This window comes from Haemorhous mexicanus, chromosome 7 (assembly GCF_027477595.1).
Source record: "Haemorhous mexicanus isolate bHaeMex1 chromosome 7, bHaeMex1.pri, whole genome shotgun sequence".
Lineage (NCBI taxonomy): Eukaryota > Metazoa > Chordata > Aves > Passeriformes > Fringillidae > Haemorhous > Haemorhous mexicanus.
Window position 1 is genome coordinate 29,085,854 of NC_082347.1, and position 21,053 is coordinate 29,106,906.

The 21,053-nt window shown below is 42.0% G+C and overlaps 1 protein-coding gene across 3 annotated transcripts in view; it reads left to right on the forward strand.

Moving 5' to 3' along the window:
- ARMH3 (armadillo like helical domain containing 3) overlaps nt 1-21,053 on the forward strand; it is a 123,574-nt gene that overhangs the window by 28,335 nt on the left and 74,186 nt on the right. For all 3 annotated transcript variants that reach the window (XM_059851805.1, XM_059851804.1, XM_059851806.1), the window contains exons 16-20: nt 3,790-3,848; nt 5,180-5,245; nt 6,328-6,397; nt 7,876-7,936; nt 10,524-10,612. In XM_059851805.1, coding sequence (XP_059707788.1) covers nt 3,790-3,848; nt 5,180-5,245; nt 6,328-6,397; nt 7,876-7,936; nt 10,524-10,612 — 345 coding nt within the window. The remainder of the gene's footprint in view (nt 1-3,789; nt 3,849-5,179; nt 5,246-6,327; nt 6,398-7,875; nt 7,937-10,523; nt 10,613-21,053) is intronic.

Consider the following 21,053-nt stretch of genomic DNA (forward strand, 5'->3'; position numbering starts at 1 on the left):
TGGAGCTGAAGTATTGCTTAATCTTCTGCTCAGGGTACCCAAGGGTGCTGTTTTGCCCAGTGGTTATAAGGGTAGGACCACAGTGTGAACATAACAAGTGATCTTTGCACCGTATTTCAGGCTCTTACTGAGTTTTGCTGTTAAGATAAATATAACAATAGAAATATCTGCAGAGCTATGATACATCAATTACTGAATTTCATGAATGCTTAGCACTGAATAAGAGAGCAAGCAGTTTCCTTTTATCTACTAGCTTGCAGTGAAGTTGTATTTGGCTGTCTTGCACTTGTTCAGTAAGCAAGCTAGTTGAAGAGAAAGTAATAACTGAAATTAGGACCAAAAGGAACTTCATGCACCCCTATCTGGTTTTGGCTGGGACAGAGTTAATTTTCTTCTTAGTATCTGGTACAGTGCTGTGGTTTTGGATTCAGGATGAGAATGATACTGATAACACACTGATATCTTGGCTCTGGCTAAGTAGTGCTAACCCTGTGTCAAGGACTTTTCAGTGACTTGTGCTCTGCCAGTGAGGATGTCCACAAAAGCAAGGAGGAATCAGGGCCAGGACAGGGGACCTGAACTGGCCAAAGGGACATTCCAGGCCATAGAATGTCATGCCCAGTAAATAAACTGCAGGAGTTACCCAGAGGGAGGTGATTCTTGTTTGTGGGTGGGATGGGCAGCTGGCAGTGAGCGATTGTATAATGGGCTGTATTGTGCATCACTTGTTTCTCTTTGGTTCTCTTACCCTCTCTCACTCTGCTGATGGTTATTATGATTATCATGAGTATGATGATGAGGTTTCAGTTATTAAATTATTCTTATCTCAACCCACATGATTTACCTTTTATTTCCAATTCTTCTCCCCACTGTGGGGAGAGAGAAGCATTGCGAGTGATTGAGCAGCTGCATGGTACTTAGTTGCTGTCTGGGGTTAAACCACAATTCCTTGGCACCAAGGCAGAATCAGGTTTACCTGTATCTTTTCTCAGAGGTTTTGCTGACAGGTTGGATGAAGGTACTGTTATAAAGGAGCACCATTTTCAGATCATTCATTCCACTGTTTAACTGTCCTTACTGTGAGAAAGCTTTGTGTGCTTCCTAAATTCTTTGCTGTAATTTAAATTAATTACTAGTTATCTTCTCCAAGATAGATATTGAGAGTGGATTATTTCTTTTTTCTGTGTGTCATCCCTTATGTATTTGAAGTCTGCTTTCATGTTTCTTCTTGCTTTTGTCTTTTGAACTAAACCACATCAATCTTGGCTCAGTGATTTTAATAGATTACACACGTGAGGAGGACTTACCAGCTCTCTAATTTGCTCATTTTCATTTACTTTTCTCAGGGTCTGTCTTGCTGATCCAAGACTCTGATGGAACAATTGTATATTTTTTAATTTAACTTCTGCCCTTATTAGTCACTGTAATGTGGAAAGTCTGCACAGGGCCTTGGAAGCTGCCACACAGGATTAGTTTCAGATAGAATGAAATCTGATAGAAGGGATTCCTTACTAAACAGGCCAGTGAGAGATGAGTTTATTGTGCTATGAGACAGGAGTTGATGTTTCTTTCTTTCTTTACTTTGGTTCTAGCTTGTATAAGTCTGAAATTTGTGTAGCTGATAGGCCTCCTTCCCACCACAGTAGTTCATGGCAGTGAGCTCCACTGATTGATCGTTTAAAAAATGTGCCTTCCAAACCAATACTTATTAATTCTCGTGGGTATGTTCCTGCCCTTCTGTTTTGATTATAGATGGAACACTGCCTTATTTTTTTTCTTGCATAAGACCAAGCATGGAACAGACTCGAGTCACAATCCCTGAAGGTATTTAAAAGACATGTAGATGTGGCAGTTAGGGACATGGTTTACTGGGAGACTGGCAGTGCTGGATTAACGTTTGGGCTCCATGATCTTAAAGGTCTGTTCTAACCTAAACGATTCTGTGCTTCTTTGTGACACCAGTATAGCAAGAAGAATGAGTAATTCTCATTTACTCCTTGTGTCTTGAGACAGGTGGGAACACTTAGAGGGAAAACTGGTTTCTTCCACGTCCAGGACTAGACAGTTGTTTTGGTCCTATCCCAGAGAGCACAATTTAATAGATTGTGTTTGCTAGATCCTTCTCTTGTTATCCTCCCTTGTGTCAGTCAGAGGCAGCTGCCTTGGGAGAAACAAAACCTCTGTGTCATTTTCTCCCATCTGCAAAACAGGTTTTGTGCTGATCTGCCTCCCTGTAGAAAGTGCTCTGCTTTGTTGCTTTAATGAAGGTTTCTGTGAAAGTGTGAAGTGTGTGTGCAGGTTGCATAGCTGCCCCACAGCTCCTGAAAATGGTCTGATGTTCTGGCAGAGGGCAGAGTCCATGGTGTGAAACAGGAGCCTTTACAGCATGATCCCCAGAGAGAGAAGTGGTAGCAGCACCTACAGAAATATACAGAGAGGCCTTACAATATAAAAATAACAAGACTCCTGTGTATCAGTTTTATTCTAGGTCATTTCTCCTTCTTGCTGAAGTACCAAACTTCACACTTAAACGTTTTAGCTGAGGTAAGGAGATGGAAGAGGCTTTTAACTCTCCCATTCCAAAATTCCTCTTCATCTTGCTTAGTGCTGCAAGATGAAATCAGCACACTTCAGGGCACATCTTGTTAGTAAATGTCTGTCCCTGAGCAGCATAGAAAAGAAAACAAAACAGGTGTCAAACTAAACAGAACAGCTAGCTAAGCCTATTCTATCTGTTTTTATAATTACCATATACACACCAGCTAGCAAAGTGTTCATTGAAGTCACCTGCAAAGAAGGAATTTGGCTGATGCTGTCTTCTGCTTTATATGAAAGTGTGGCTGACTGTTTCAGATATCTGTCTCCTTTGAGTCTGACTCTAAGGCAGAAGTCTGGGATGGCATGTTTAGTACTCCTGTGCTTTAGAGCAGCTTTTGGAAATCTTGGGAATGTGAAATGTGAAGTCTTCTCAGAACTTAGTTATGAGTGTGTTGTTTTTTGTTGGTGTATTTTTGTGGGTTTTGGGGGTGTGTGGTCCAAGCACGTTCTTTTTTAGAATGAAGATTTTTATATGTGCTTGACTGGACAGTACCTTCTACAACATGGTTTTACCTGACCCTGCTTTGAGCAAGGATTGAACCAGAGATTTCTTCTATGTTTTGCTCCAGCTGTCATTCAAGGCAAAAGCTGTTTGAAGTTGTGAGATGAATAAGAAGTTGTGGAACATGATCAGGGTGAAACTCTTGGCTTAAAATGCTAAGTCTTTGCAGAGTCCCTTCTTTCATGTTTTTACAAAGAGTAAAGTAGGTTGTGTCTCTCAATATTGGGGTTAAAGCTTGGAACTTAGAGCATAATGTCAGCAGTTGTTTTGCTGCACAGTGCTGTGCCTCTGTGAAAGCTTTGCTGCTTGTTTCATAACCTACAGCAAAGGTGATGTTTTGCTTTCTGCCTTGTCTAAGAGAGGGAACAGTGTGTCTCTGCTGTCACAGAAGGACAGTATTTAGAATATCTGTGGAAGTAAAACTGAATGTGACAGTAGCCCAGCGGATTGTTACAGTGCTGTTGGAAGTTCAAACCTGAACCTTTGCTGTTGGTGCAGACTGGTGACAAGTGGGTGGGATTAAGTGGCCAGTCTGGAGGGTGAGTGCTTAATACTATTAGCTGTCATGGAGGGAAGTAGGACTGTGAAGAATCTCCAAGCTGGGCTTTTCTTTTGCTGCAACAGCTGTCTTGCTCTTCAGCCTTGCTAGGCTTGTGGCTCATGAAGGACTTGTTTTCTCTCCTTTGCAGATGAGCACCGGCTGCACAGTGGCAAGCTGTGCCTCATTATCCTGACATGCATAGCAGAGGTAGGTTTCTCCTGTGAAGCTGCTCACCTGATGGTGTGCTGCAGGGCTCTATCCCCCTGCCTCCTGTGGGGCAGGAGCTGAATATCCACAGTGGTACTGAGTGGTGAGGTCCTCGGGCACTTATTTGCTAATATACTTGATGCAGTACTGTTAAAGTCGACTTGAAACTTGAAAATTGGATCATCTTATTTGAGTTAGCCAACTTTGGGGGATGAGGAGAAAAAAGAGTAAACCAAAGCCTTTTCTCTCTAAGCTTTTGAGTGACCCTGTGGTGTGGCTTTTAGATGAGTCATGTGCTAATGGCTTTCAGCTCTGTGCTGTTCATGGTAAACACGGGCTGTGCCATATCCCTTCTGCCAAAGAAGGGTACAAGTCTGAAAGTAAGTCACGTGTTCGTAGGTCCCTACAAACAAGACAAGTAGCAAACGTGGTAGTAGGGTGAGAAAGCAGCATCACAGAGTTCTCTCAGCAGTCCTGGCCTGAATGTGGCCCTGTCTCATGGGGACTATGTTCTAATGGCTGACTCATGTCCCGAATGGTGGTTGTGTTTGTGTGGCATTTACATTTTGCTTGCTTTCTTGCAAGTAAAGACCTTTCATCCTTAAAGAATAAAAAGCAGTGAGGTTGGTAGCCCGTGTAAGGATTCTGTAATAATGTTTCTTCAGGGTGCAGCCTGAAAACAAATCATCTACATTTAAAATTTTTCTAATTAAATGGTTTTGGCACTTGTTCTTCAGGTGGCTGCATAGATAATACAAGATAAGAAATTCTGTTCCTGCATAACAAGGGCATTCTTCGGTTCTGATATTAAAGAGAGGGTATATTTATTAGCTATTCTGGCTGTGCATTATCTGGAGAAGTCTCTTTAATTTAGAGGTGGTCTTGGAATGAGATTTGCTTGAGGGGTGGACCAGCTCATAAACATATCTGCTAGTACTGTAGTAGCTTCTGGAATCAAAATGCCAGGAGAAACCTTTGTCCACACAGTCACATAACTGGTGCTGGAGACCCACCTCTTATATAATATACCTGGAGCACTTGTTAAACTTGTGACACCACGGTGTGTACAGTCCAGAGTTTAAAAGAGCAAAGGGGGAGAAAGTTAGACCGAACTACTGCTTATTTTGTTAGCAATTTATTTTTCTTAAGTGAAATTGGGAGGGGGGGTTTACTTTTGTGTGACTGGAAACATGGGTGGGACAAGAAGAAATGGACAGATGGCTTTATAGCTTGGTGGTCGTATCTTGGGAGTTTGAAACATGTGATTTGAAAGGCAGCTGTAGGGTGTTGGGCTTTTCACATCTCCTCCCTTTTCTTGCCCTTTTCAATAGGATCAATATGCTAATGCTTTTCTTCATGATGACAACATGAATTTTCGTGTAAACCTACACAGAGTGGTGAGTCTTTTCCTCCAGATTGTTTTCTCTTTAGAATGCAAACACAGAGGATTTGAGTATGTATGGAAAGTATATGTTGAAAATTGTCACAGACATCTAACCTACATTGTGAAGGCATGTGGAAATACTGTCAGAAATGCAGGAGTTGCAGAATGATTTTGAAGTTGCTCTCAGAGTGTCTCCATTCTTCAAAGAACAAAGAGCTCTTTGGCCTGTCAGTGAATTTAGAGGCCTGTCTAGCTGGCGAGGAGCTGCGTATTACGAGGTCTCTGAGGAAATCAGTGCTAGGGAGAACGTTCTGCCTTAATCTCCAGCAAGCATTAGCCCTCATGTGATACATAATAGCCAGCTGGAGTTACACTGAGTGCACTTATTTGGCTTATTCTGGGTAGAGTAATTCACCTTCAGGGAGGAAAGTAATTTTTCCAGAGCTTTTTCTTGTGGTGGAAGAAGTGTCCTTACGTGGCTCATGAAGCTCTGCACTTACAAGTAACTTGAATGGTTATCCTGACTTGAGCCATTCTGTCTTTGTGGTATTGGCACAAAATTCCACTTCATCTGGTAGTGAAGCAGCACTTGAAAGTCACTCACTGTTCAAGAAAGAAACAAACATCTTACTTTATGGAGACCATACTGCAAGGATGCTAGTCATTACCCCTTAACAACAGATTTGCTATCCAGTTTGCCTTTCTGGTCTGTTTCAATGAATACCAAAGCCACTGACTACTGTACACACTGTTAAGAATGCCATCAGACTTCTGGGTCAGAAACAAATCAGTATGTTAACCAAGGGGGAGGAATTTCTGTCTGATTTGTTTTTGTCTTGGGGTCCCTCCCCTCAGCAGAGCAGTGCCCTCCAGCTACACAGCTAGAGAAACAAACCCCCAGTATCAGCATGCTGGAAAGCAGGCACAGTTTTGCTCCAGCCATGGCCTTTAGGGTTGGTATATGTAAGACGGCAGTTGGAGAAAAAGACAAAAGGAAGCCTGTGCTGATTGTACTATTTGCTTGAAAAATACAGTAATACACAAACTGTCACTTGAGTCTTCTGCTGACTTCTTTTCATCTTTGTGTGTTTGAAGCCAATGAGGCATCGGAAGAAAGCAGCAGACAAGAACCTGCCCTGCCGCCCGCTGGTGTGTGCGGTGCTCGGTGAGTGTTGTCAGAGCACCTGTGTGCCTGTGGCTCCTCAAGCATCTCTTGTTGGGCAATAGAAATATGAGATTTGAGAATTAAATGGAGCAGCAGATGGACTTAAAAGAAGGTCAGTTACATACTAAAGATGTTTCCAGCAATCCATGCCCATCTTTGTACATGGCTACCTCACAGACAAATCCAGGATTGCAGCTCTGTAGCAATAATCCTATATACATTTACAGAAAGTTTTACAGACACTGCTTGGCCCATCTGAGCTGAGTTTTTAACAAGAGGTAGGACCGCTGATTAATAAATTTGGTGTTCAGGTGAGTGTGGTAGCAGCGACAAGTATTTTATAGATATAAAGTACTGTAGATGATGGCAGACCTGTGGTTCACAAAAACATATTTGTGAATATGTTTGCTGGGCATTGAGCCTTTTCTGAGCCAAAACACAACAGGAATGTTAGTAGCTAGGATTGGTTTTGCCTGTGGATGTGGAGGCGTAGTTGAAAGCTTTTCTTGCAGCACATGATTAAGTTGTGACTCTCATTACTGTGGAGGCCAAAAGCACATGTGGGTTCAGAAATGGATGGAGTCCGGATCCCTGAAAGGCTGTTCAGCCTGATGGTACAAGAGCAGTCTTAGACTTGAGCATTTTCAAATGTGATTGTTGAAGCCAAGACACAACAGCTGCATGAAGAGTCTTTCTAGAGCTATCAGATCCCATACACTCCTCACCTGCACTGTTTCTAGTCACTGTTGAGTCACACTGCTGGGCTGTTACTGCCCTAGGAGGTTACAGCTCACGATTGTTACCAGTGGCTTGGTATAAGCATTTCATGCTGAAGTTGGGTTGAACACACCCCCACACTCATTCAGTTGTCATTGATTAGCTTCTCTCAATTGTATTTCTATACTCTTTGCCTCTTATCTTCATACTCGAAGCCCTTAAATGTCAGACACATTCTGCTTTTTTCATTTTTCCACAAATTAGTCTTAAGCAGAAGCTTAGCCTGTGTTGTGATCAAACTAGCTTTACTTGCTTCAGAATTTGTTTTAGGAAAAATAGGTGTTATTTGCAATGTCTCTTTAAGTAGCATCCAGGTTGTGCATTGTTTCTGAATAATTTTCTAAAATGTGCTTCTTAATGGAATTTTCCATTAGTGACAGGGCTTGAAATATGAGAGCAATTCTAAACATCAGAATTCATGGTATAGTCTTTGACTAATAGTGAGGGAAACCATATGGGGAAGCAGTGCCTCAAAGCAAATTACAGTATGTACCCTCGGTTTCCAGTAGGTTCTTTTCTAGTTCTAGCAAATGTCTACTGTTCTTTAGAACAAACAAACAAAAAAAGTGAAATCCCTTTCATCTAAGCAGGACTATTGTCTGGTAGAGATAGGTAGGTGGGGCAGTTTGACTTCCTTGTAGTCTACTAAAAGCTAACAGTAGCCACCTCAATACTTACTTTATCATTTTCTTTTCTGTCAGATTTGATGGTGGAATTCATTGTAACACACATGATGAAAGAATTTCCTATGGATCTCTATGTGTAAGTGTCTGTGGGGTAACTCACTGTGATTTCATTTGAAGTTTGAATTTAGGTAGAATCCTGCCCATAGAGCAATCTTCTGGCTGAAATAACACTTTGTGGCTGGTGGGGAGCGGGATGGCTTTTCATGAACTCTTCCAGTAACTTTTTCTACTTCAAAAATCCTCTGTGTGCCAGAAAATTGAAAGCAATTCAATTTCAGACTGTTTCCCTAATCTACTTGATCTAACACAAAGAGCTTTTCAGTCTAAAAGAAGTTTCGTAACACAGAGTCATTGCAGCAATCCCCACTTCCCAGAAGGTGAATCTTGGTCTAGAAACAGAAAAGACAGTTTTGAAAAAGCAAGGATGACTGACACGAGGCCTGGAAGGCAGTGTGGAGAGGGAGGGAGGTTTAATCCTGAAGTGGCCTCCTAGGCAGCAAGGGGTAAAACTTAGCAATGGGCAAAAGGAGACAAGAGGACAGAGCTACTCATGAGCACTCCCTGTGTCCCACAGGGGCCTCTCCAATGCTTTGTACTGCTTTAGCCTGGAGGGCTGAAATAGGATTTAGACAGTTTGTTGGCCTTGCTCTGACTGTTTGTGCAGTGCTGAATTTCCCCAAGATGTGAACAGCACTATATTCTGGAGCAAAGATAGACACACAGGGTGTTTTCCCCTAAGGTAACTTTTCAGCATATTCTGGTTTTGCCCAAATAAACTTGCAATTACAGTGCCTTTTCAAGGGTTGTGCAGTTCAATTGAGTTTGTGAGATTTTATTTTTTTTATGACAGTTGCAGAACTAATTGTAGATGGATGTAATGCTCTGGAGTTTCACAAGAAGGGTGTGAAACGTTTGGACTCAAAAGCAGCATCACATCTAGAAACCCTGTAACACTAGAAATAATGAGCAGTAGCAACCATCAGTGGACATTTGTATCCATTTATTTTGGCATGTTTGTGCAGTCCCTTCACTCTGCTCCTGTCTGAAACCATCCCATAGCAGACACAGTTATTGCAGACAAAGTGGGTGTTCTGAATGCACAAGTAGTGTCATACTTCTCTGCAGTACATTTAAGAGGTGACAATATGAAGCTGCACAAGGCTGGGCATATTAATATTTAGAAGAGAAATCCAGGTTCCTTAGACTAAGAGTACTTCTTGTCTATTATTTGTGTTATGAATCCTCAGCACAAAACTTTTAAAAAAGAGAGACACCCCACCAGGATGGATAACTTCATAACTTCATAACTTGACTTACAGCCAAGCAGATACAGAAGTGAAAAGGTGCTGGGCATTGTCCAGTACCAGTAACATCAGAAACAGGAGATTTCTCCTCATAGGGATTGCTGTTCCTGATCTGAAGACAGCTGTCTATCCTAGCTGGTTTGCTTCCTTTTCTTGGTTTAATTTATGAGAATCCAATTTGAAATGCAGCTCTTAATGTCGTGCTCAGCGATTATAAATAGTTTTACCTTTATTCAAAAGTTAGTTTCAGTTCTTGCCTTATTGTGGTATTTTTGGGATTATCAGTGGGTCTGAAAAGAATAATGCACACCTTCTGCATATTTTTTTGCTACAGCCTTGTTTTAAAGCCTTGTATTGAACTTTTCACCTCATTTTGAATAAATTCCATGCAAATTTTTAGAATTTAATTTCTCCATGTTTATCTGATGTGCAGTGTCTGTCATCAATGTCTTTTCAGAAAGATGTGGGTTTTAATGAGATAATGTGTTTTTGAGAAATAGGGATTTGGGGGGAAAGAGATTTTTCTTTTTTGTAGTCTTCTATTTTTTTTCTCCATGTCGATAGCTAAAAATAGCTTGGCCTGACAAATTCAAATTTGTATATATTTTTTGTCTTGTCCATAATGATAGTGTTAGAGAATTTACTCACTGTACTGTAATTTTAGTTTGGATGTTATTTGTGAAGAATGTTTGTGCACCTAAGAGTCTGTATGAAGATTAGATGCTATAGAGACCTACAGGATTTGGAGACTTGACAAGTGCACTTCTTGTATGTTGGGGGGTTCCAGAGCTTGCATGTGTATTGCATGAACATTCCAAAGCTCATACTTAAATTAAGGAGACTGGAAATTTTGATAGAAATATATTTCTTTTCTTTTTTAGTGTAATTAAACCATACACCTCAGTCAAACAAAAAATCCTGTCATTTTTCTGACACCCTCATTTCCTTTAGCCTCTTCACTGGGGCCAGAGAAACAGAGAAGCTCCATTGTGTCCAAATATTACAGTAGCTTGCAGTATCTCATTGCAAGTTAAGTAACTCATTCTGTAGAGTTTATGAGGCCCTTAGGTTAGGGTAGCAAAAGGTGAGAAGTATTTATTGAACAGCAAACATGCATATGTGGTCAGTCCTATCCTGTTGAGTGTAAACTGGCATACAGGCCCCTTTTTTCATTTGGTCAGATTCTTTCATTTGTGAGTGTTGATTCCCCTTAGGAGGCAAAAGTCACAACTCCCATCTTCCTCTGATAGTCTTTGAATTTGTCTATTTCCCTGCTGCTGTTTTCAGTGATATTTCCAGGCTTGCTGTAGAATTGTGGGAAGATACAATGTCATTAATCCTTTGCCCTCTCTTTTCCAGACGGTGCATTCAGATTGTGCACAAGCTGCTGTGCTACCAGAAGAAATGCAGAGTGAGGCTACATTACACTTGGAGGGAGCTCTGGTCAGGTACTTGGCCTCTGCAGAGACAGCCAAATAGGAAAAACCCACAGTGATGGTTGTTTTGTGGCCGTGACTGCTTGTTCCATTGCTGCTGGGTTGAAAAGCAAGCAGCAGTTCTGTTAAAGCATCTTTATGTTGCTTCTTAGTTGCTGCATGCAAATTGCCTCCTTTGGAAAGCCAGTTCATTATCATAATGGTAGCTAATTTACTTCCTTGTCTTCCATGCTCACTGTGGTATCCAAATGTCTTTGTTTTTCTGTTCCATTACCTGAGTCTCTCTTTACCTGATTGGAGAAAATGGAGTAATGTTTTATGGAGTAGTATTTCTCTCTCAGATATTTGTGAGTAGAAAGGAGGTAGGCTCTTGGGTAAAGGGAGATGGACCTTGCTTTTCCTTTTACTGCAAGAGATGCAAAGAATAGTGTCTGCAGCTCCTAAAGAGGGCAGCCTTGAAATGTCAGTGTGAAGGAAGAGAGGCTTTTAACTCTGACCTTTGAGTTGCTGGTAGATAGTCTGGTTCGTGCCACTTGCATCCCAACACAGATAAATAAGTATTGTGGAGTCTGACATAATCTAGTGGACAGCTTTGTAGGACTCCTACCTGATGCAGTCATTGTGTGGGAGGTCTGGGAAGGGGAGTAGCAGAATGGATGATGAGACCTAACAGGCATCTTTGGTGGATATGGTTTGTGCTTCAGTTCTTCTCTAGCCAGTGAAGTAGCTCAGCCAGGAAAGCACGGTTAATCCCCTTGCTGTTGTGGCTCAAACAAGAGCTTTATGAAAATTCAAGGGAACATGGCCCTAATTATGTATTCCTGGAGCTGTGCTTGAGACCTAGGATCAGCGATTTGCCTAGTGTAATGCAACTCCCATCAGAAATTTGAGAGGATGGCTTTTGAAAGAGGCAGTGATCAGTGGTTTGTGAAGCTCTTCTCAATTGATACTGAGTACTTCCCTTCAGTAGCCTTGCCCAGCTGAGATGTAGGTACTGAGAACTGAACCAACAACCTGAGTCAGTTTCAGTTACTGAATTTTCACCTTACATGACATGTGGCCCATTCAGACTTTCTAAATTATTCCTGCAGAAGGTGAAGTGGGTGCCACTAATTAAGGGATTAGCAATTCCTTTTCAGTTGTTTTCCTCAGAACAGAGCCCCTAGAGGCATGGCTGTTGTGTAGTGCCAGTTCAGGAGATGAGTGTGTACAATGTGGATGTCTGTTGTGAATGGAAATTGCATCTGACAATGTGTGTGATGTCTTCTCAGCAGTTACAGTGAACCAGGGCCATTTCTATTTGGCCAGGCTGGAATTTTCTGCTTTTCTATGCACTGGTAGAATAGAAGTTTGAAATATAGCACCTTTTGCTTGAAAGTATTGTTCCACAGTTCAGGGAGCACACTCATTGGCATCTTTAAATCTTTAACTTTCCCTATTTTAGGGAGGGAGAAAAAATTAACATACTCACTACACACTGAGATTCAGCATCTTGGGATATTCTTGTTAGCTGTCTCTAATTAGCTGGTGTTTATATAGACCTTTGGAAACATAAAGTGCCTCAGAAGCATTAAGTACTGCACATGCTTTGAAAGCAAAGCAGTAATATAAAAACACTTGGGTTGGTCAGGTTTCTGTGAAGGAACTGAAACATTGGCACACCCAATGGAGCTGAAGAGCTCCATGCTTACGATAGATTTTTGTGTATTTTAGGTGATCCTCTTCTGAGAGTAAACTACCATAGACTGTTTCAAAATTCTTATTTTTTTAATAGGATGTTGAGGTGAACAGAGAGATTCTTCTGTTGCTGCTTAAGTGGTTTATACAGGCTGGAAGACCCTGGGTGAAATGGTGCATACACCTGTAAAAGGGCAGGTCCTGGCTGCTCCAGGTGTGCTTCTAGAATGCTATATAAGTTGCAGAATAAATGCTAATTGCCAGCCCTATCTTGAGATCTGTTTCATACTTTTCTCTGACCCTGTCAAGGTTGCTCTTTGATTACCCAGAATGCTACTGCCTTTGATGTGAAGGAATGTCTCTTTCTGTGGTCTTGATCTATATGACAGACAATTTCAAACCAGAGCACAATATTTCTGAAATAATTTCTGTCCTTTGTATGACCATCAGGCTTTTGTTTTGGATTGAAGCGTTAGTAATCACTGCTGGATGAAGAGCCAAAAGGGAGCAGCTACTCACTGTAAGGTCTGAGATACCAGGTTGCCCCATCAGGTGTGCTTTACAGCAGGTCTTAAAGCCCACACTTGTCTTCTGGAATGACAAAGTGTGTGATGACTTAAGCAATGCCCCTGTGGATAATAGCAATGGAGGCCCCCCAACAGAGCTGAGTGGAACAAAGAAGCTGGGGGGAATTTGTGTAAGGAAGTATTGAAAGAAAGGGAGAGAGTTATACCTGGCACATAAAAGGAGGAGAGTTTTTTCAGGCAGAAAATTGAGTGGGAGAAGAAGACAAAGAGAATGCTGGGGGCAGGGAGTCGGTATAGGGTGCGGAGGAACTGAGATAAAGGCTGGAGGTGGAAGCAGTAGCAGTGTATGGAGCCTTCTGTTCACTTGCCAAATCTAATGTTAGCTAATCTCTAATTAAGGAAAGCCACTGGGGTGTCATCTGATGGATTGATGCTCTTCCTTTGTGGATGCTTTGTCTTCAGTATGGAAGGCCAGCAGCACTTTGAGAGTTCCTGCATTTACTCTGTTTGATTTTAATTTGCAGTGATGGCAGGGAAAAGCAGTGGAGGCAGGTGCTTTGGCATCTCTCAGGACACGTATCATGCTGTTTATGCAGTCTGTAATACTTTATGCTTTTTTGGATATGCCATTATTTGGCACATTGTTTCCATATCATCTTATTTCTGTTGAACGTTCTTCTGCAACATCTGAGCTTAAAGAAGAACAATATTGTTACAGTCTTTGGATGTGATCCAGCCTGAGCTTCTCTATTAGAATAATTTTTTCTGCATTAAGTTAAGGGACTGGGGCCATGGCACTCAAAGCAATATAAATCTCTGGCTGTGCTGAGCAGATGACCAAGAATGTTTAGGTGACAGAGAAAGATGCAAGGATTTGAGAGCTGGAAATAGGATTGACAGAAAGAAAAATCTGTGGGTGGCAACAGTAGTGTGTAGAAGCTGGTTCTAGCTAAAAGCAGTGTGAAAATAAATATCAGATCACTAGTAGAGCTAAATTCTGGAACATCTTAAAAAGAGGACTGGAGAGTAAAAAGCAGCTGTAATCTGATTAACCTATGAAAGCGATTGGCAAAGGCAGTTACTAGGTAGACCAGACATTGAGATTGAGAAATGTCTGTTGATCTTGGTTCTTTTCTAGTAGCCCTTTTCAGCAGTCTGTTCACTTTTGTTCCACCAGTGATTAGGGTGCAGCTCTTCCCTTTAAGTGCTAAAGAAAATCTTCAGGTTTTTCACCACTGACAATGTACCATTGCTGGTACTAGCCTGGAAATTTGGCCAAGGTCAGAAACTCTAAGTGGCTATGACTCTATTGACCTGTTTGCTTGCAGACATTTTGGCCAACTGGAAGTCTTCTGGACTGTTATGCCAGGTACCTTATTCTTTTTAAACACTGATTAATTGAATGTCAAGTGTAAGGTACTTTCTGGAGCCAATTAGGAAACTTGGGAACAGCCAGTTCACTGGTCTCAGAAACAGCCTGTAATGCCCAGTGTTCTTGGGCTAGTTTGTACAGTGCTTGAGTGATGGACAGTGCTGTATGTGTTGTTGTTGTTGTCAAGCATGTATGAGCTATGCCAGAAGAGTTTTCATGAGTCATTTAAGCTTTTTATATAAAAAGACCTCATTTCTTCAACTCCTCCCACTTCAAAATTAGCAATGCTTGAGCAATTCACGCTGAGCTTAGGGGGTGCAGGTAACTTCTTTGCAGTTGCTATGGTTTGCTTTAAGCAAAAGCTGTGTTTAAAGAAACAGAAAAGCAACACTAATAAAGACTTTAATAGCAAGAGTAGAGCCTAAAAAATCTGAATTATAATAATGGTGAAATAGCTATTTATTGGGGTAGTTGAATGCAAAGTAGGATTAACAGTGGGTATTATCATTATTAAGATCAGTTGAAGATCAGTTTTCAAATTGTTTTAATGTAAGGCTGTAGTTCCTTATCTTGTAGCTTAGTTAATTTGGTACATGCAGAGCGCACTGTTAAAATAAGGGTGCTTCAAATATGTAGCATTATCAAGAAGTGATATTAATTTTTCTCCTTTTTCATTTTAGGGTTATCAAAGCAGGCTTTTACAATGCTACTAGAAAAAATACTTTTTTTTTTTTGGTACACTCTTCAGATCTTTTTGTCAGGTTCTGTATTTATAACAAGGATAGTACTGCATTCAAAAATTTTTGGGTGCATACTAAAAACATGAAAGGTTCCTGTGTGGAAGATTTTAAAGAAGCAATTTTTTGTGGAGGAGAATCTCCCCCCCCCCGACTTTCAGTATATATAATACTGCCCTTATGCAGTGCATATTTAAAATGGTACTGTTTAATCACTTTGCTTTATTATTTTTGTGACTGAAATGTTGATTGCTGAGAATGTGTTAGCTATGTCATTTCTGGTTCTACAACTCTGGATCAGGTCTGCTTCAACCCTCTGATTTATGTTGCTGAACAGACTGGAAGTCAGGTGATGTTGTGTCTTCCCTTCATCTCTAATCCAGCTGTCACTGTCACTTTCTGCAGCAGCTATCTGGCAAAGGAAGCTTATCATCTTGCTGCTCTTGTGGAGGCAGGATTCACACACTGGTGTACCAGACAGTCGAGTTCACTGGCAAAGTTCCTGGTCACTGGATGCCATGAGAGTTTGGAAGAACATAGAGCTGCTTGGCCAGTTAGCAAATGACTCAGTTTTTCACACAAACTAAAGGCTGTAACTGTTGTGTGCCACGGAATACATACTGGGAGTTTGCAGCCCTTAGGGGGTCCTATTTTCTTTATTATAGGAGTGTTGGTGCTTGTAATATGTGGTACTGTGTTGGCCCAAACTGGGTGCAGGAATGCAATTGTTAATCCTGTTATCCATTTCACAGTATGATGTAGCTATCATACTGAAGGAATTCAGGAAAGGATTGAAATTGAAAGATGGTTTTATAAAATAAGTTTTGTTTATACTTGTGGTGTGTGTTGTGGGTTGATAGTTATTGATTTATTTAATTTGTACTCGTGGCAGAACTCCATGTTACCCCAAAGAAAACCCGAGTCCCATCTTACACAGCTCTCTTACAGGCAGCAGGATGGGAAGGTCAGAAGGAAGACTGCAAATGTCTGCTTGTAGTATTCTGCTGTCATTCTCAGCTGGTGGGACAATGTCATGCTCACCTTTTCACATTACCTCCTCAACCAAAGCTAGAATATTTTCATGGGAGCACTCCAGCCATTTAGTGAAATGCCCTGGTGTTAAACTCTTGAAGAAGATAGTGTCAGAAATGCAGAAACTCAGTGGCTTTCTTGTAAAGGGGGATGTTCTAAATTCCCTGCATGGGTCATTTTTTAGGAAGCATCTGCTTTTACATAATTCTTATTTACTTTTACTTTATGTTAATGTATTTTAATACTGATGGCAAAGAGTTTGACCCTGATAGCTAGTGAACAGAAAAAATATAAGATTTGGGGCTATTATTGATCACCTGGTGAGATGAGGGTGGGAATTTCTTAGCAAAGCCTTGCTCAGATAAGCACAAATGGAATTTAGTCATTTGCATGGATAAAAGTCTGGCAACCTTTTGGTCATCCTGCCTCAGCCAGGCAGATCTCATCCAGATATGTTGCTCTGTCATGTTTTAAATAAAGATAGCAAATGCTAGCTTTATTGTGGATCTTGATTGTGGATCATTAACAGTTTGCAGATCATAGTGACCTAGTGGAGATAGTGTGATAATTTCTCCTGGGAAATGGTCCCACTGATAATAGAAGTGTTACAGTCAGCTTCTGAAAGCTGTTTCTTTATCTGCATGGAGGGATTGCAGCACTCGGAATTCAGTAATTTATCCCATGCCCCTTTTTGTGTTCAAGCAGCATCACTCCTGGGTTCCTTACTTTGTAGTCTTTCCATGTTCTCACACAATATTTCTTCTCTTTCTCCAGATTCTCCACCTTTTCTGTTTTAAAACCTGAGGCAAAAATGTGCAACGTTACCTCCCAAGACTACTGTTTAACAGTGTGAAGCTACACTGTTAGACAAAATAGAATTGAGCTCAATACTACCCTTTCCTCTAAAGAGGGATGAAGCTTGTGGGTGTGTGCTTTTTTTTTTTTTTTTTAATATTTATTTATTTATTTGTAAGAAAAAAGCATCTTGTTCATCTGAGCTTTAGCTGAAGTTGGAAAATTTGTGTTATTTCTTATTGCTTGCTGGATTGCCATCTAGCAGCATTGCCCTGGCATCAGCAATCAGCATTTCCATTAAGCTTGCAATTTCACACTGTTGGCTCCATTTAGGTGGGAACAGTGAGTACCAGGGGTGGGGGCTATATAAAGAGAGTAAAGGCTTGGAAGTGAAGTAGCCTGCTCGACTAATCCTGGGAGCGATGGCTTGTGCCAGCGTGTCCTCCAGCCCTCTGGCAAGCTGTTGATTCTCATTAAGAAAGCAGCCTGCTTTCATGGATACACCCTTGAGAGCCAGTCACGGGGAAAAGAGAGGGCAGCTGTAGAGTGCTGGTGATGGGGAGCCTGCCAGTTGCCAGCTGCTTTTTGCCACAGAGCTGTGGTGGCTGGGAGGAGGAACTCGGCAGTGCCTGTGGCAGCAAGAGGGAGGGTGGAGGAGTGTCCAGGCAGGTGATTGTTAGAGCAGGGAGCAGGGTGCTCCCTCCTGATCTGAGCAGAGGAGGGAGCTGGAGCATGTTGACTGGTGATGTTGACAGAGCTTTTATTGCTTCTCCTTCTCCGGAGAGGGGACTGCAGCATTGGTGCAAGAGTCCTGTGTTCTAACGCTGTGGTGATTGACAGGAAGCTGCAAGTGCTGTCCCTGAGTAATTGCTTCTCTTGTCCAAGGGTGTTGGGGTAGTTTGTGCCTCAGGGAGTTCTGATGTGTTAGTTTGTAATAGCAATGTAACTATTTCCCTGACAGGATTCCTATTCCTACAGCTCTATCTGGAAAATACCTCTGTCAGTTCTTTCCTGTCAAACCCAATCTGTAGATTCTCATCCCCTGCTGAGTTTGTTTTGATCACTGCTCTTCTGAGTGCTTGCCAAAGCTGAATGTGGCCAGATCTGCACCCTCTTAACACGTAGGTCATCCCAGAATGTCATATTTGAGCCTTTTGCTTCCCTAAATCCAAATTGCCTTTCAGGTATAGCATTTTCTAGAGGTGATTACTCTGTTCTGGGGTCTCTTGTCCTCATAGCTGCACAGTGGGCTGTATGGTTATCCTAGCTTAGCCCTTGTGACTTCCAGTCTGGAGCAAGAGAGTGGACTGGTCTGTGGTTATGGTATTGGCATGTTGTGAGAATCTGCTTTTTTCACATTCTGTGCTGTAACTTCCCTTGTGTGAGGGAATCATGCTGAATTTTGGAATCTGGAAGAACATATTAGAAAGCATTGTTTGGCCTGTTGTTTTCCAACAAGTGTTTGATTTTGACCATTTAGAGACAGAACAGTAAGTGTGGGTGGACCTTTGATCTGGCCAGGTGCAGCCAGGGCTCACGGTGTTGCTCTGTCTATACTTCCAGTGCTGTTGCAGATAGAATACTCCTGTTTTCTCTTGTATGTTGGAAGAACTGAAGCACAGAACGACTAATGCTGCTTCCTGAAGAATCTAATCCACTCTATTCTTAGTTGCACTAGGCCTTAACTAGGTCTGGCTTACCTTGTGCTACAGTGAGTAGTGTGGACCTTGCCTTGGCAGTATCTACATGTGAACAGGGTGGCTGTAGGAGGTGCAGGGTGGTTACTGTCCTGCTGAAGCACTTGTGGGCACATGACTTCTCTGCAGCATCAAAGTGTCGCCCAGATGTCATGATCAGCTGCCTTCTAGTGGTAGATGGGTGGGGATCCTTCCAAGGGGGTTGTGATTTGTGACGCTGGAAGGAGGACACTGAATATGCTGTTGGTTCAATGGTAACTTCTAGAGGGAATGGGAAAATCACTGTTCTTCCCTGTGTGCCCTGAAAGTTGAAGGGTAGAAAATTGGAGAATTTTAGTAGAGCACTGGATCCTGTTAGTGGATGTTATACTGCAGCTGAGGAGCCCTCACATCTCTCTCTGCCTTGCTCCTTTCTTGAGGGCCATTATATGCACCATTAGAAGATTCTTGACCTGTAAGTGCAGCAGATGCAGTGACAGAGGCCTCTGTACTGTGCTCAACCCATCCAGCTCTCATTGATGAGTGTTTCAGGGCTTTTCTCTTCTGCTCCATTGTGCAGTAACGCATCAGAGCCTTCTGATGCTCCTGGCAGAGTCTGTGCTCCATTCTGACTTGCCCAGGGGATAATACTACTACTTTTTTCCCCCCTTTTCTTTTGGCCTACCTCCACGGTCCTGTTGCATTACACATGATCCAAGCAGAGAACACTGAAACACTAAAAAACAACTTTGTGTGAATCCAAATTCACCTGGAGCTGAATATACTTCTGTTTGAAACAAGGCTTACAGGGAGAGAAGGTAAGTCTGCTATGTGAATAGGAACAGGGAAAGGAGGGAGTGAAGGGCAACTGTAACAGGAATTATCTCCTTCCTGGTAGAAGAAAATGAGAGATGGTGGCTGCCCACAGTCACCTCACAGAGAACTGCCTTGAGGGAGGGCAGCAATAACTGAGCAGGCTTGTACTGCTGCTCCTTAGCAGGCAGAGTGGCTACAGAAGCTGATAAGGGAAAGTGTCTTCAGAAGCAGCTGTGCAGCAGAAGAGCTAAGAGGTTCTTTCACTGCAATCATTTCAGTTTAAAAAGTAGGGAGGATATCTATGATGTCACTTTTCATCCTTTCGCTAGAATAATTCTTTGGAGAGAAAATTGTCCAAGAGCCAACCTGCTGCACACCACTTTTCACATACAGCCTGTCACATGGCTCTGTGTCCACTCAGCACGCTTGTCTACTTGGGTTTGAGCTTCTAAACATAGGTGTCCAAAGCTGTGTACTCTTCTTGTTGGTTTAAGAAGCATAGCCAGTGTACTCAGCTCAGGTCACTTACATGAACATACTGGTGGCTGCTCGTTTAGTTACAGCCTTCTCCCTTTATTACTAAAGTCACACTGTTGTATTGTGAAATTATGGATGTTCTAAGACTCACACAGTGGGTGTTTCAGGTCCTGCTAATGAATGCCAAGAGCAGATATCTTTGGGGAGGAAAAAAAGGCTCTAGAGGGTATTGCAAAAATGGTGCTGTTTTCCAGTTAATGTTGAAATAGATCTCATACCCAAACCATCCATTGCTGTTAAATCCTTGAGCATAATTTGGGATAAGGTGGCTGAGCCCAAGCAAGGAACACATTTGTTTCTGCCTGTGCAGCTGGGAGATTGAATTGCTCCTCTGCTGGGAGAAAAAAAAAAAAAAAAAAAAAAGAAAATTTCCTGGCTAGAAAGGGCAGCCTGCAGGTGGGGTGTGAGAGGCGAACAGTTGATTGCAGTAGGGAAAATGTGACACATCTGGTTTGGCTTCAGATTGTTTAGGAATAGTAGCATCAGTGCTCTGTTGGAGCTCAAGGGCAGAGGGGTGTTCAGTCAGTTGGACTTTCCTCTAAAGGTTTATTTTGTGTGTGTAATTGTTGCTGAAGGGCACTAGGCATGTGAAGCCAGATCTAAAAGTTGCTAGTTCTGAAAACTTCAGGGCATAGCTGTCCTAATTTTCAGTACAGGGTCTGCCTTACAAACAAACTGCAGAGACATGGCAAAGGGAGTTAAAGGTTCCACAGTGTTTGTGGTCCTTAGAGACACTTGAGTAGAGGCTGCTGCAGAATGTGCTGGTGTGGAAAAAGACTGGTTGCTCTTTTAGCATCGATGTACTGTATATCCCAGTTAGGAATGCTGCAACTTTTCTAGGAATGTGTGGTTTCCTAGCAGTTGATAAATTTTTCAGTGCAGGGCACACAGTGACTGTAAACCTTTGATGGGTTAGTTCTCGTGACTGGGCTCTGAGCCCACAGTTTCCTCTTCATGTGAAGCATGTCCCTCTTCTTCCTAGTTCTTAGGGAAGGAACAGCACAGAAAGTTTTGAGTGGGCTGTGATTCAGTGCAATTCAGGTATAAATACTGATTTCAAGCACAGGTAATCTCTTGTCTTCTTTCCAACTGAAACAGGAAAATTAAACATAGATTCATCACAATGGCTGAAGCAAATGTAGGGATAGAACAGAGAAAGTTCTCCTTCAAGTGTTATCACCAAAATAGAGCAGTACAAGTGCTTCAGGGTAGTTTATGAGAAGTACTGCAGTGGGCAGTTGTAGGGTGCTTGTTCTTGTCATTTGGTGGGTGCTTGTGCTCTGG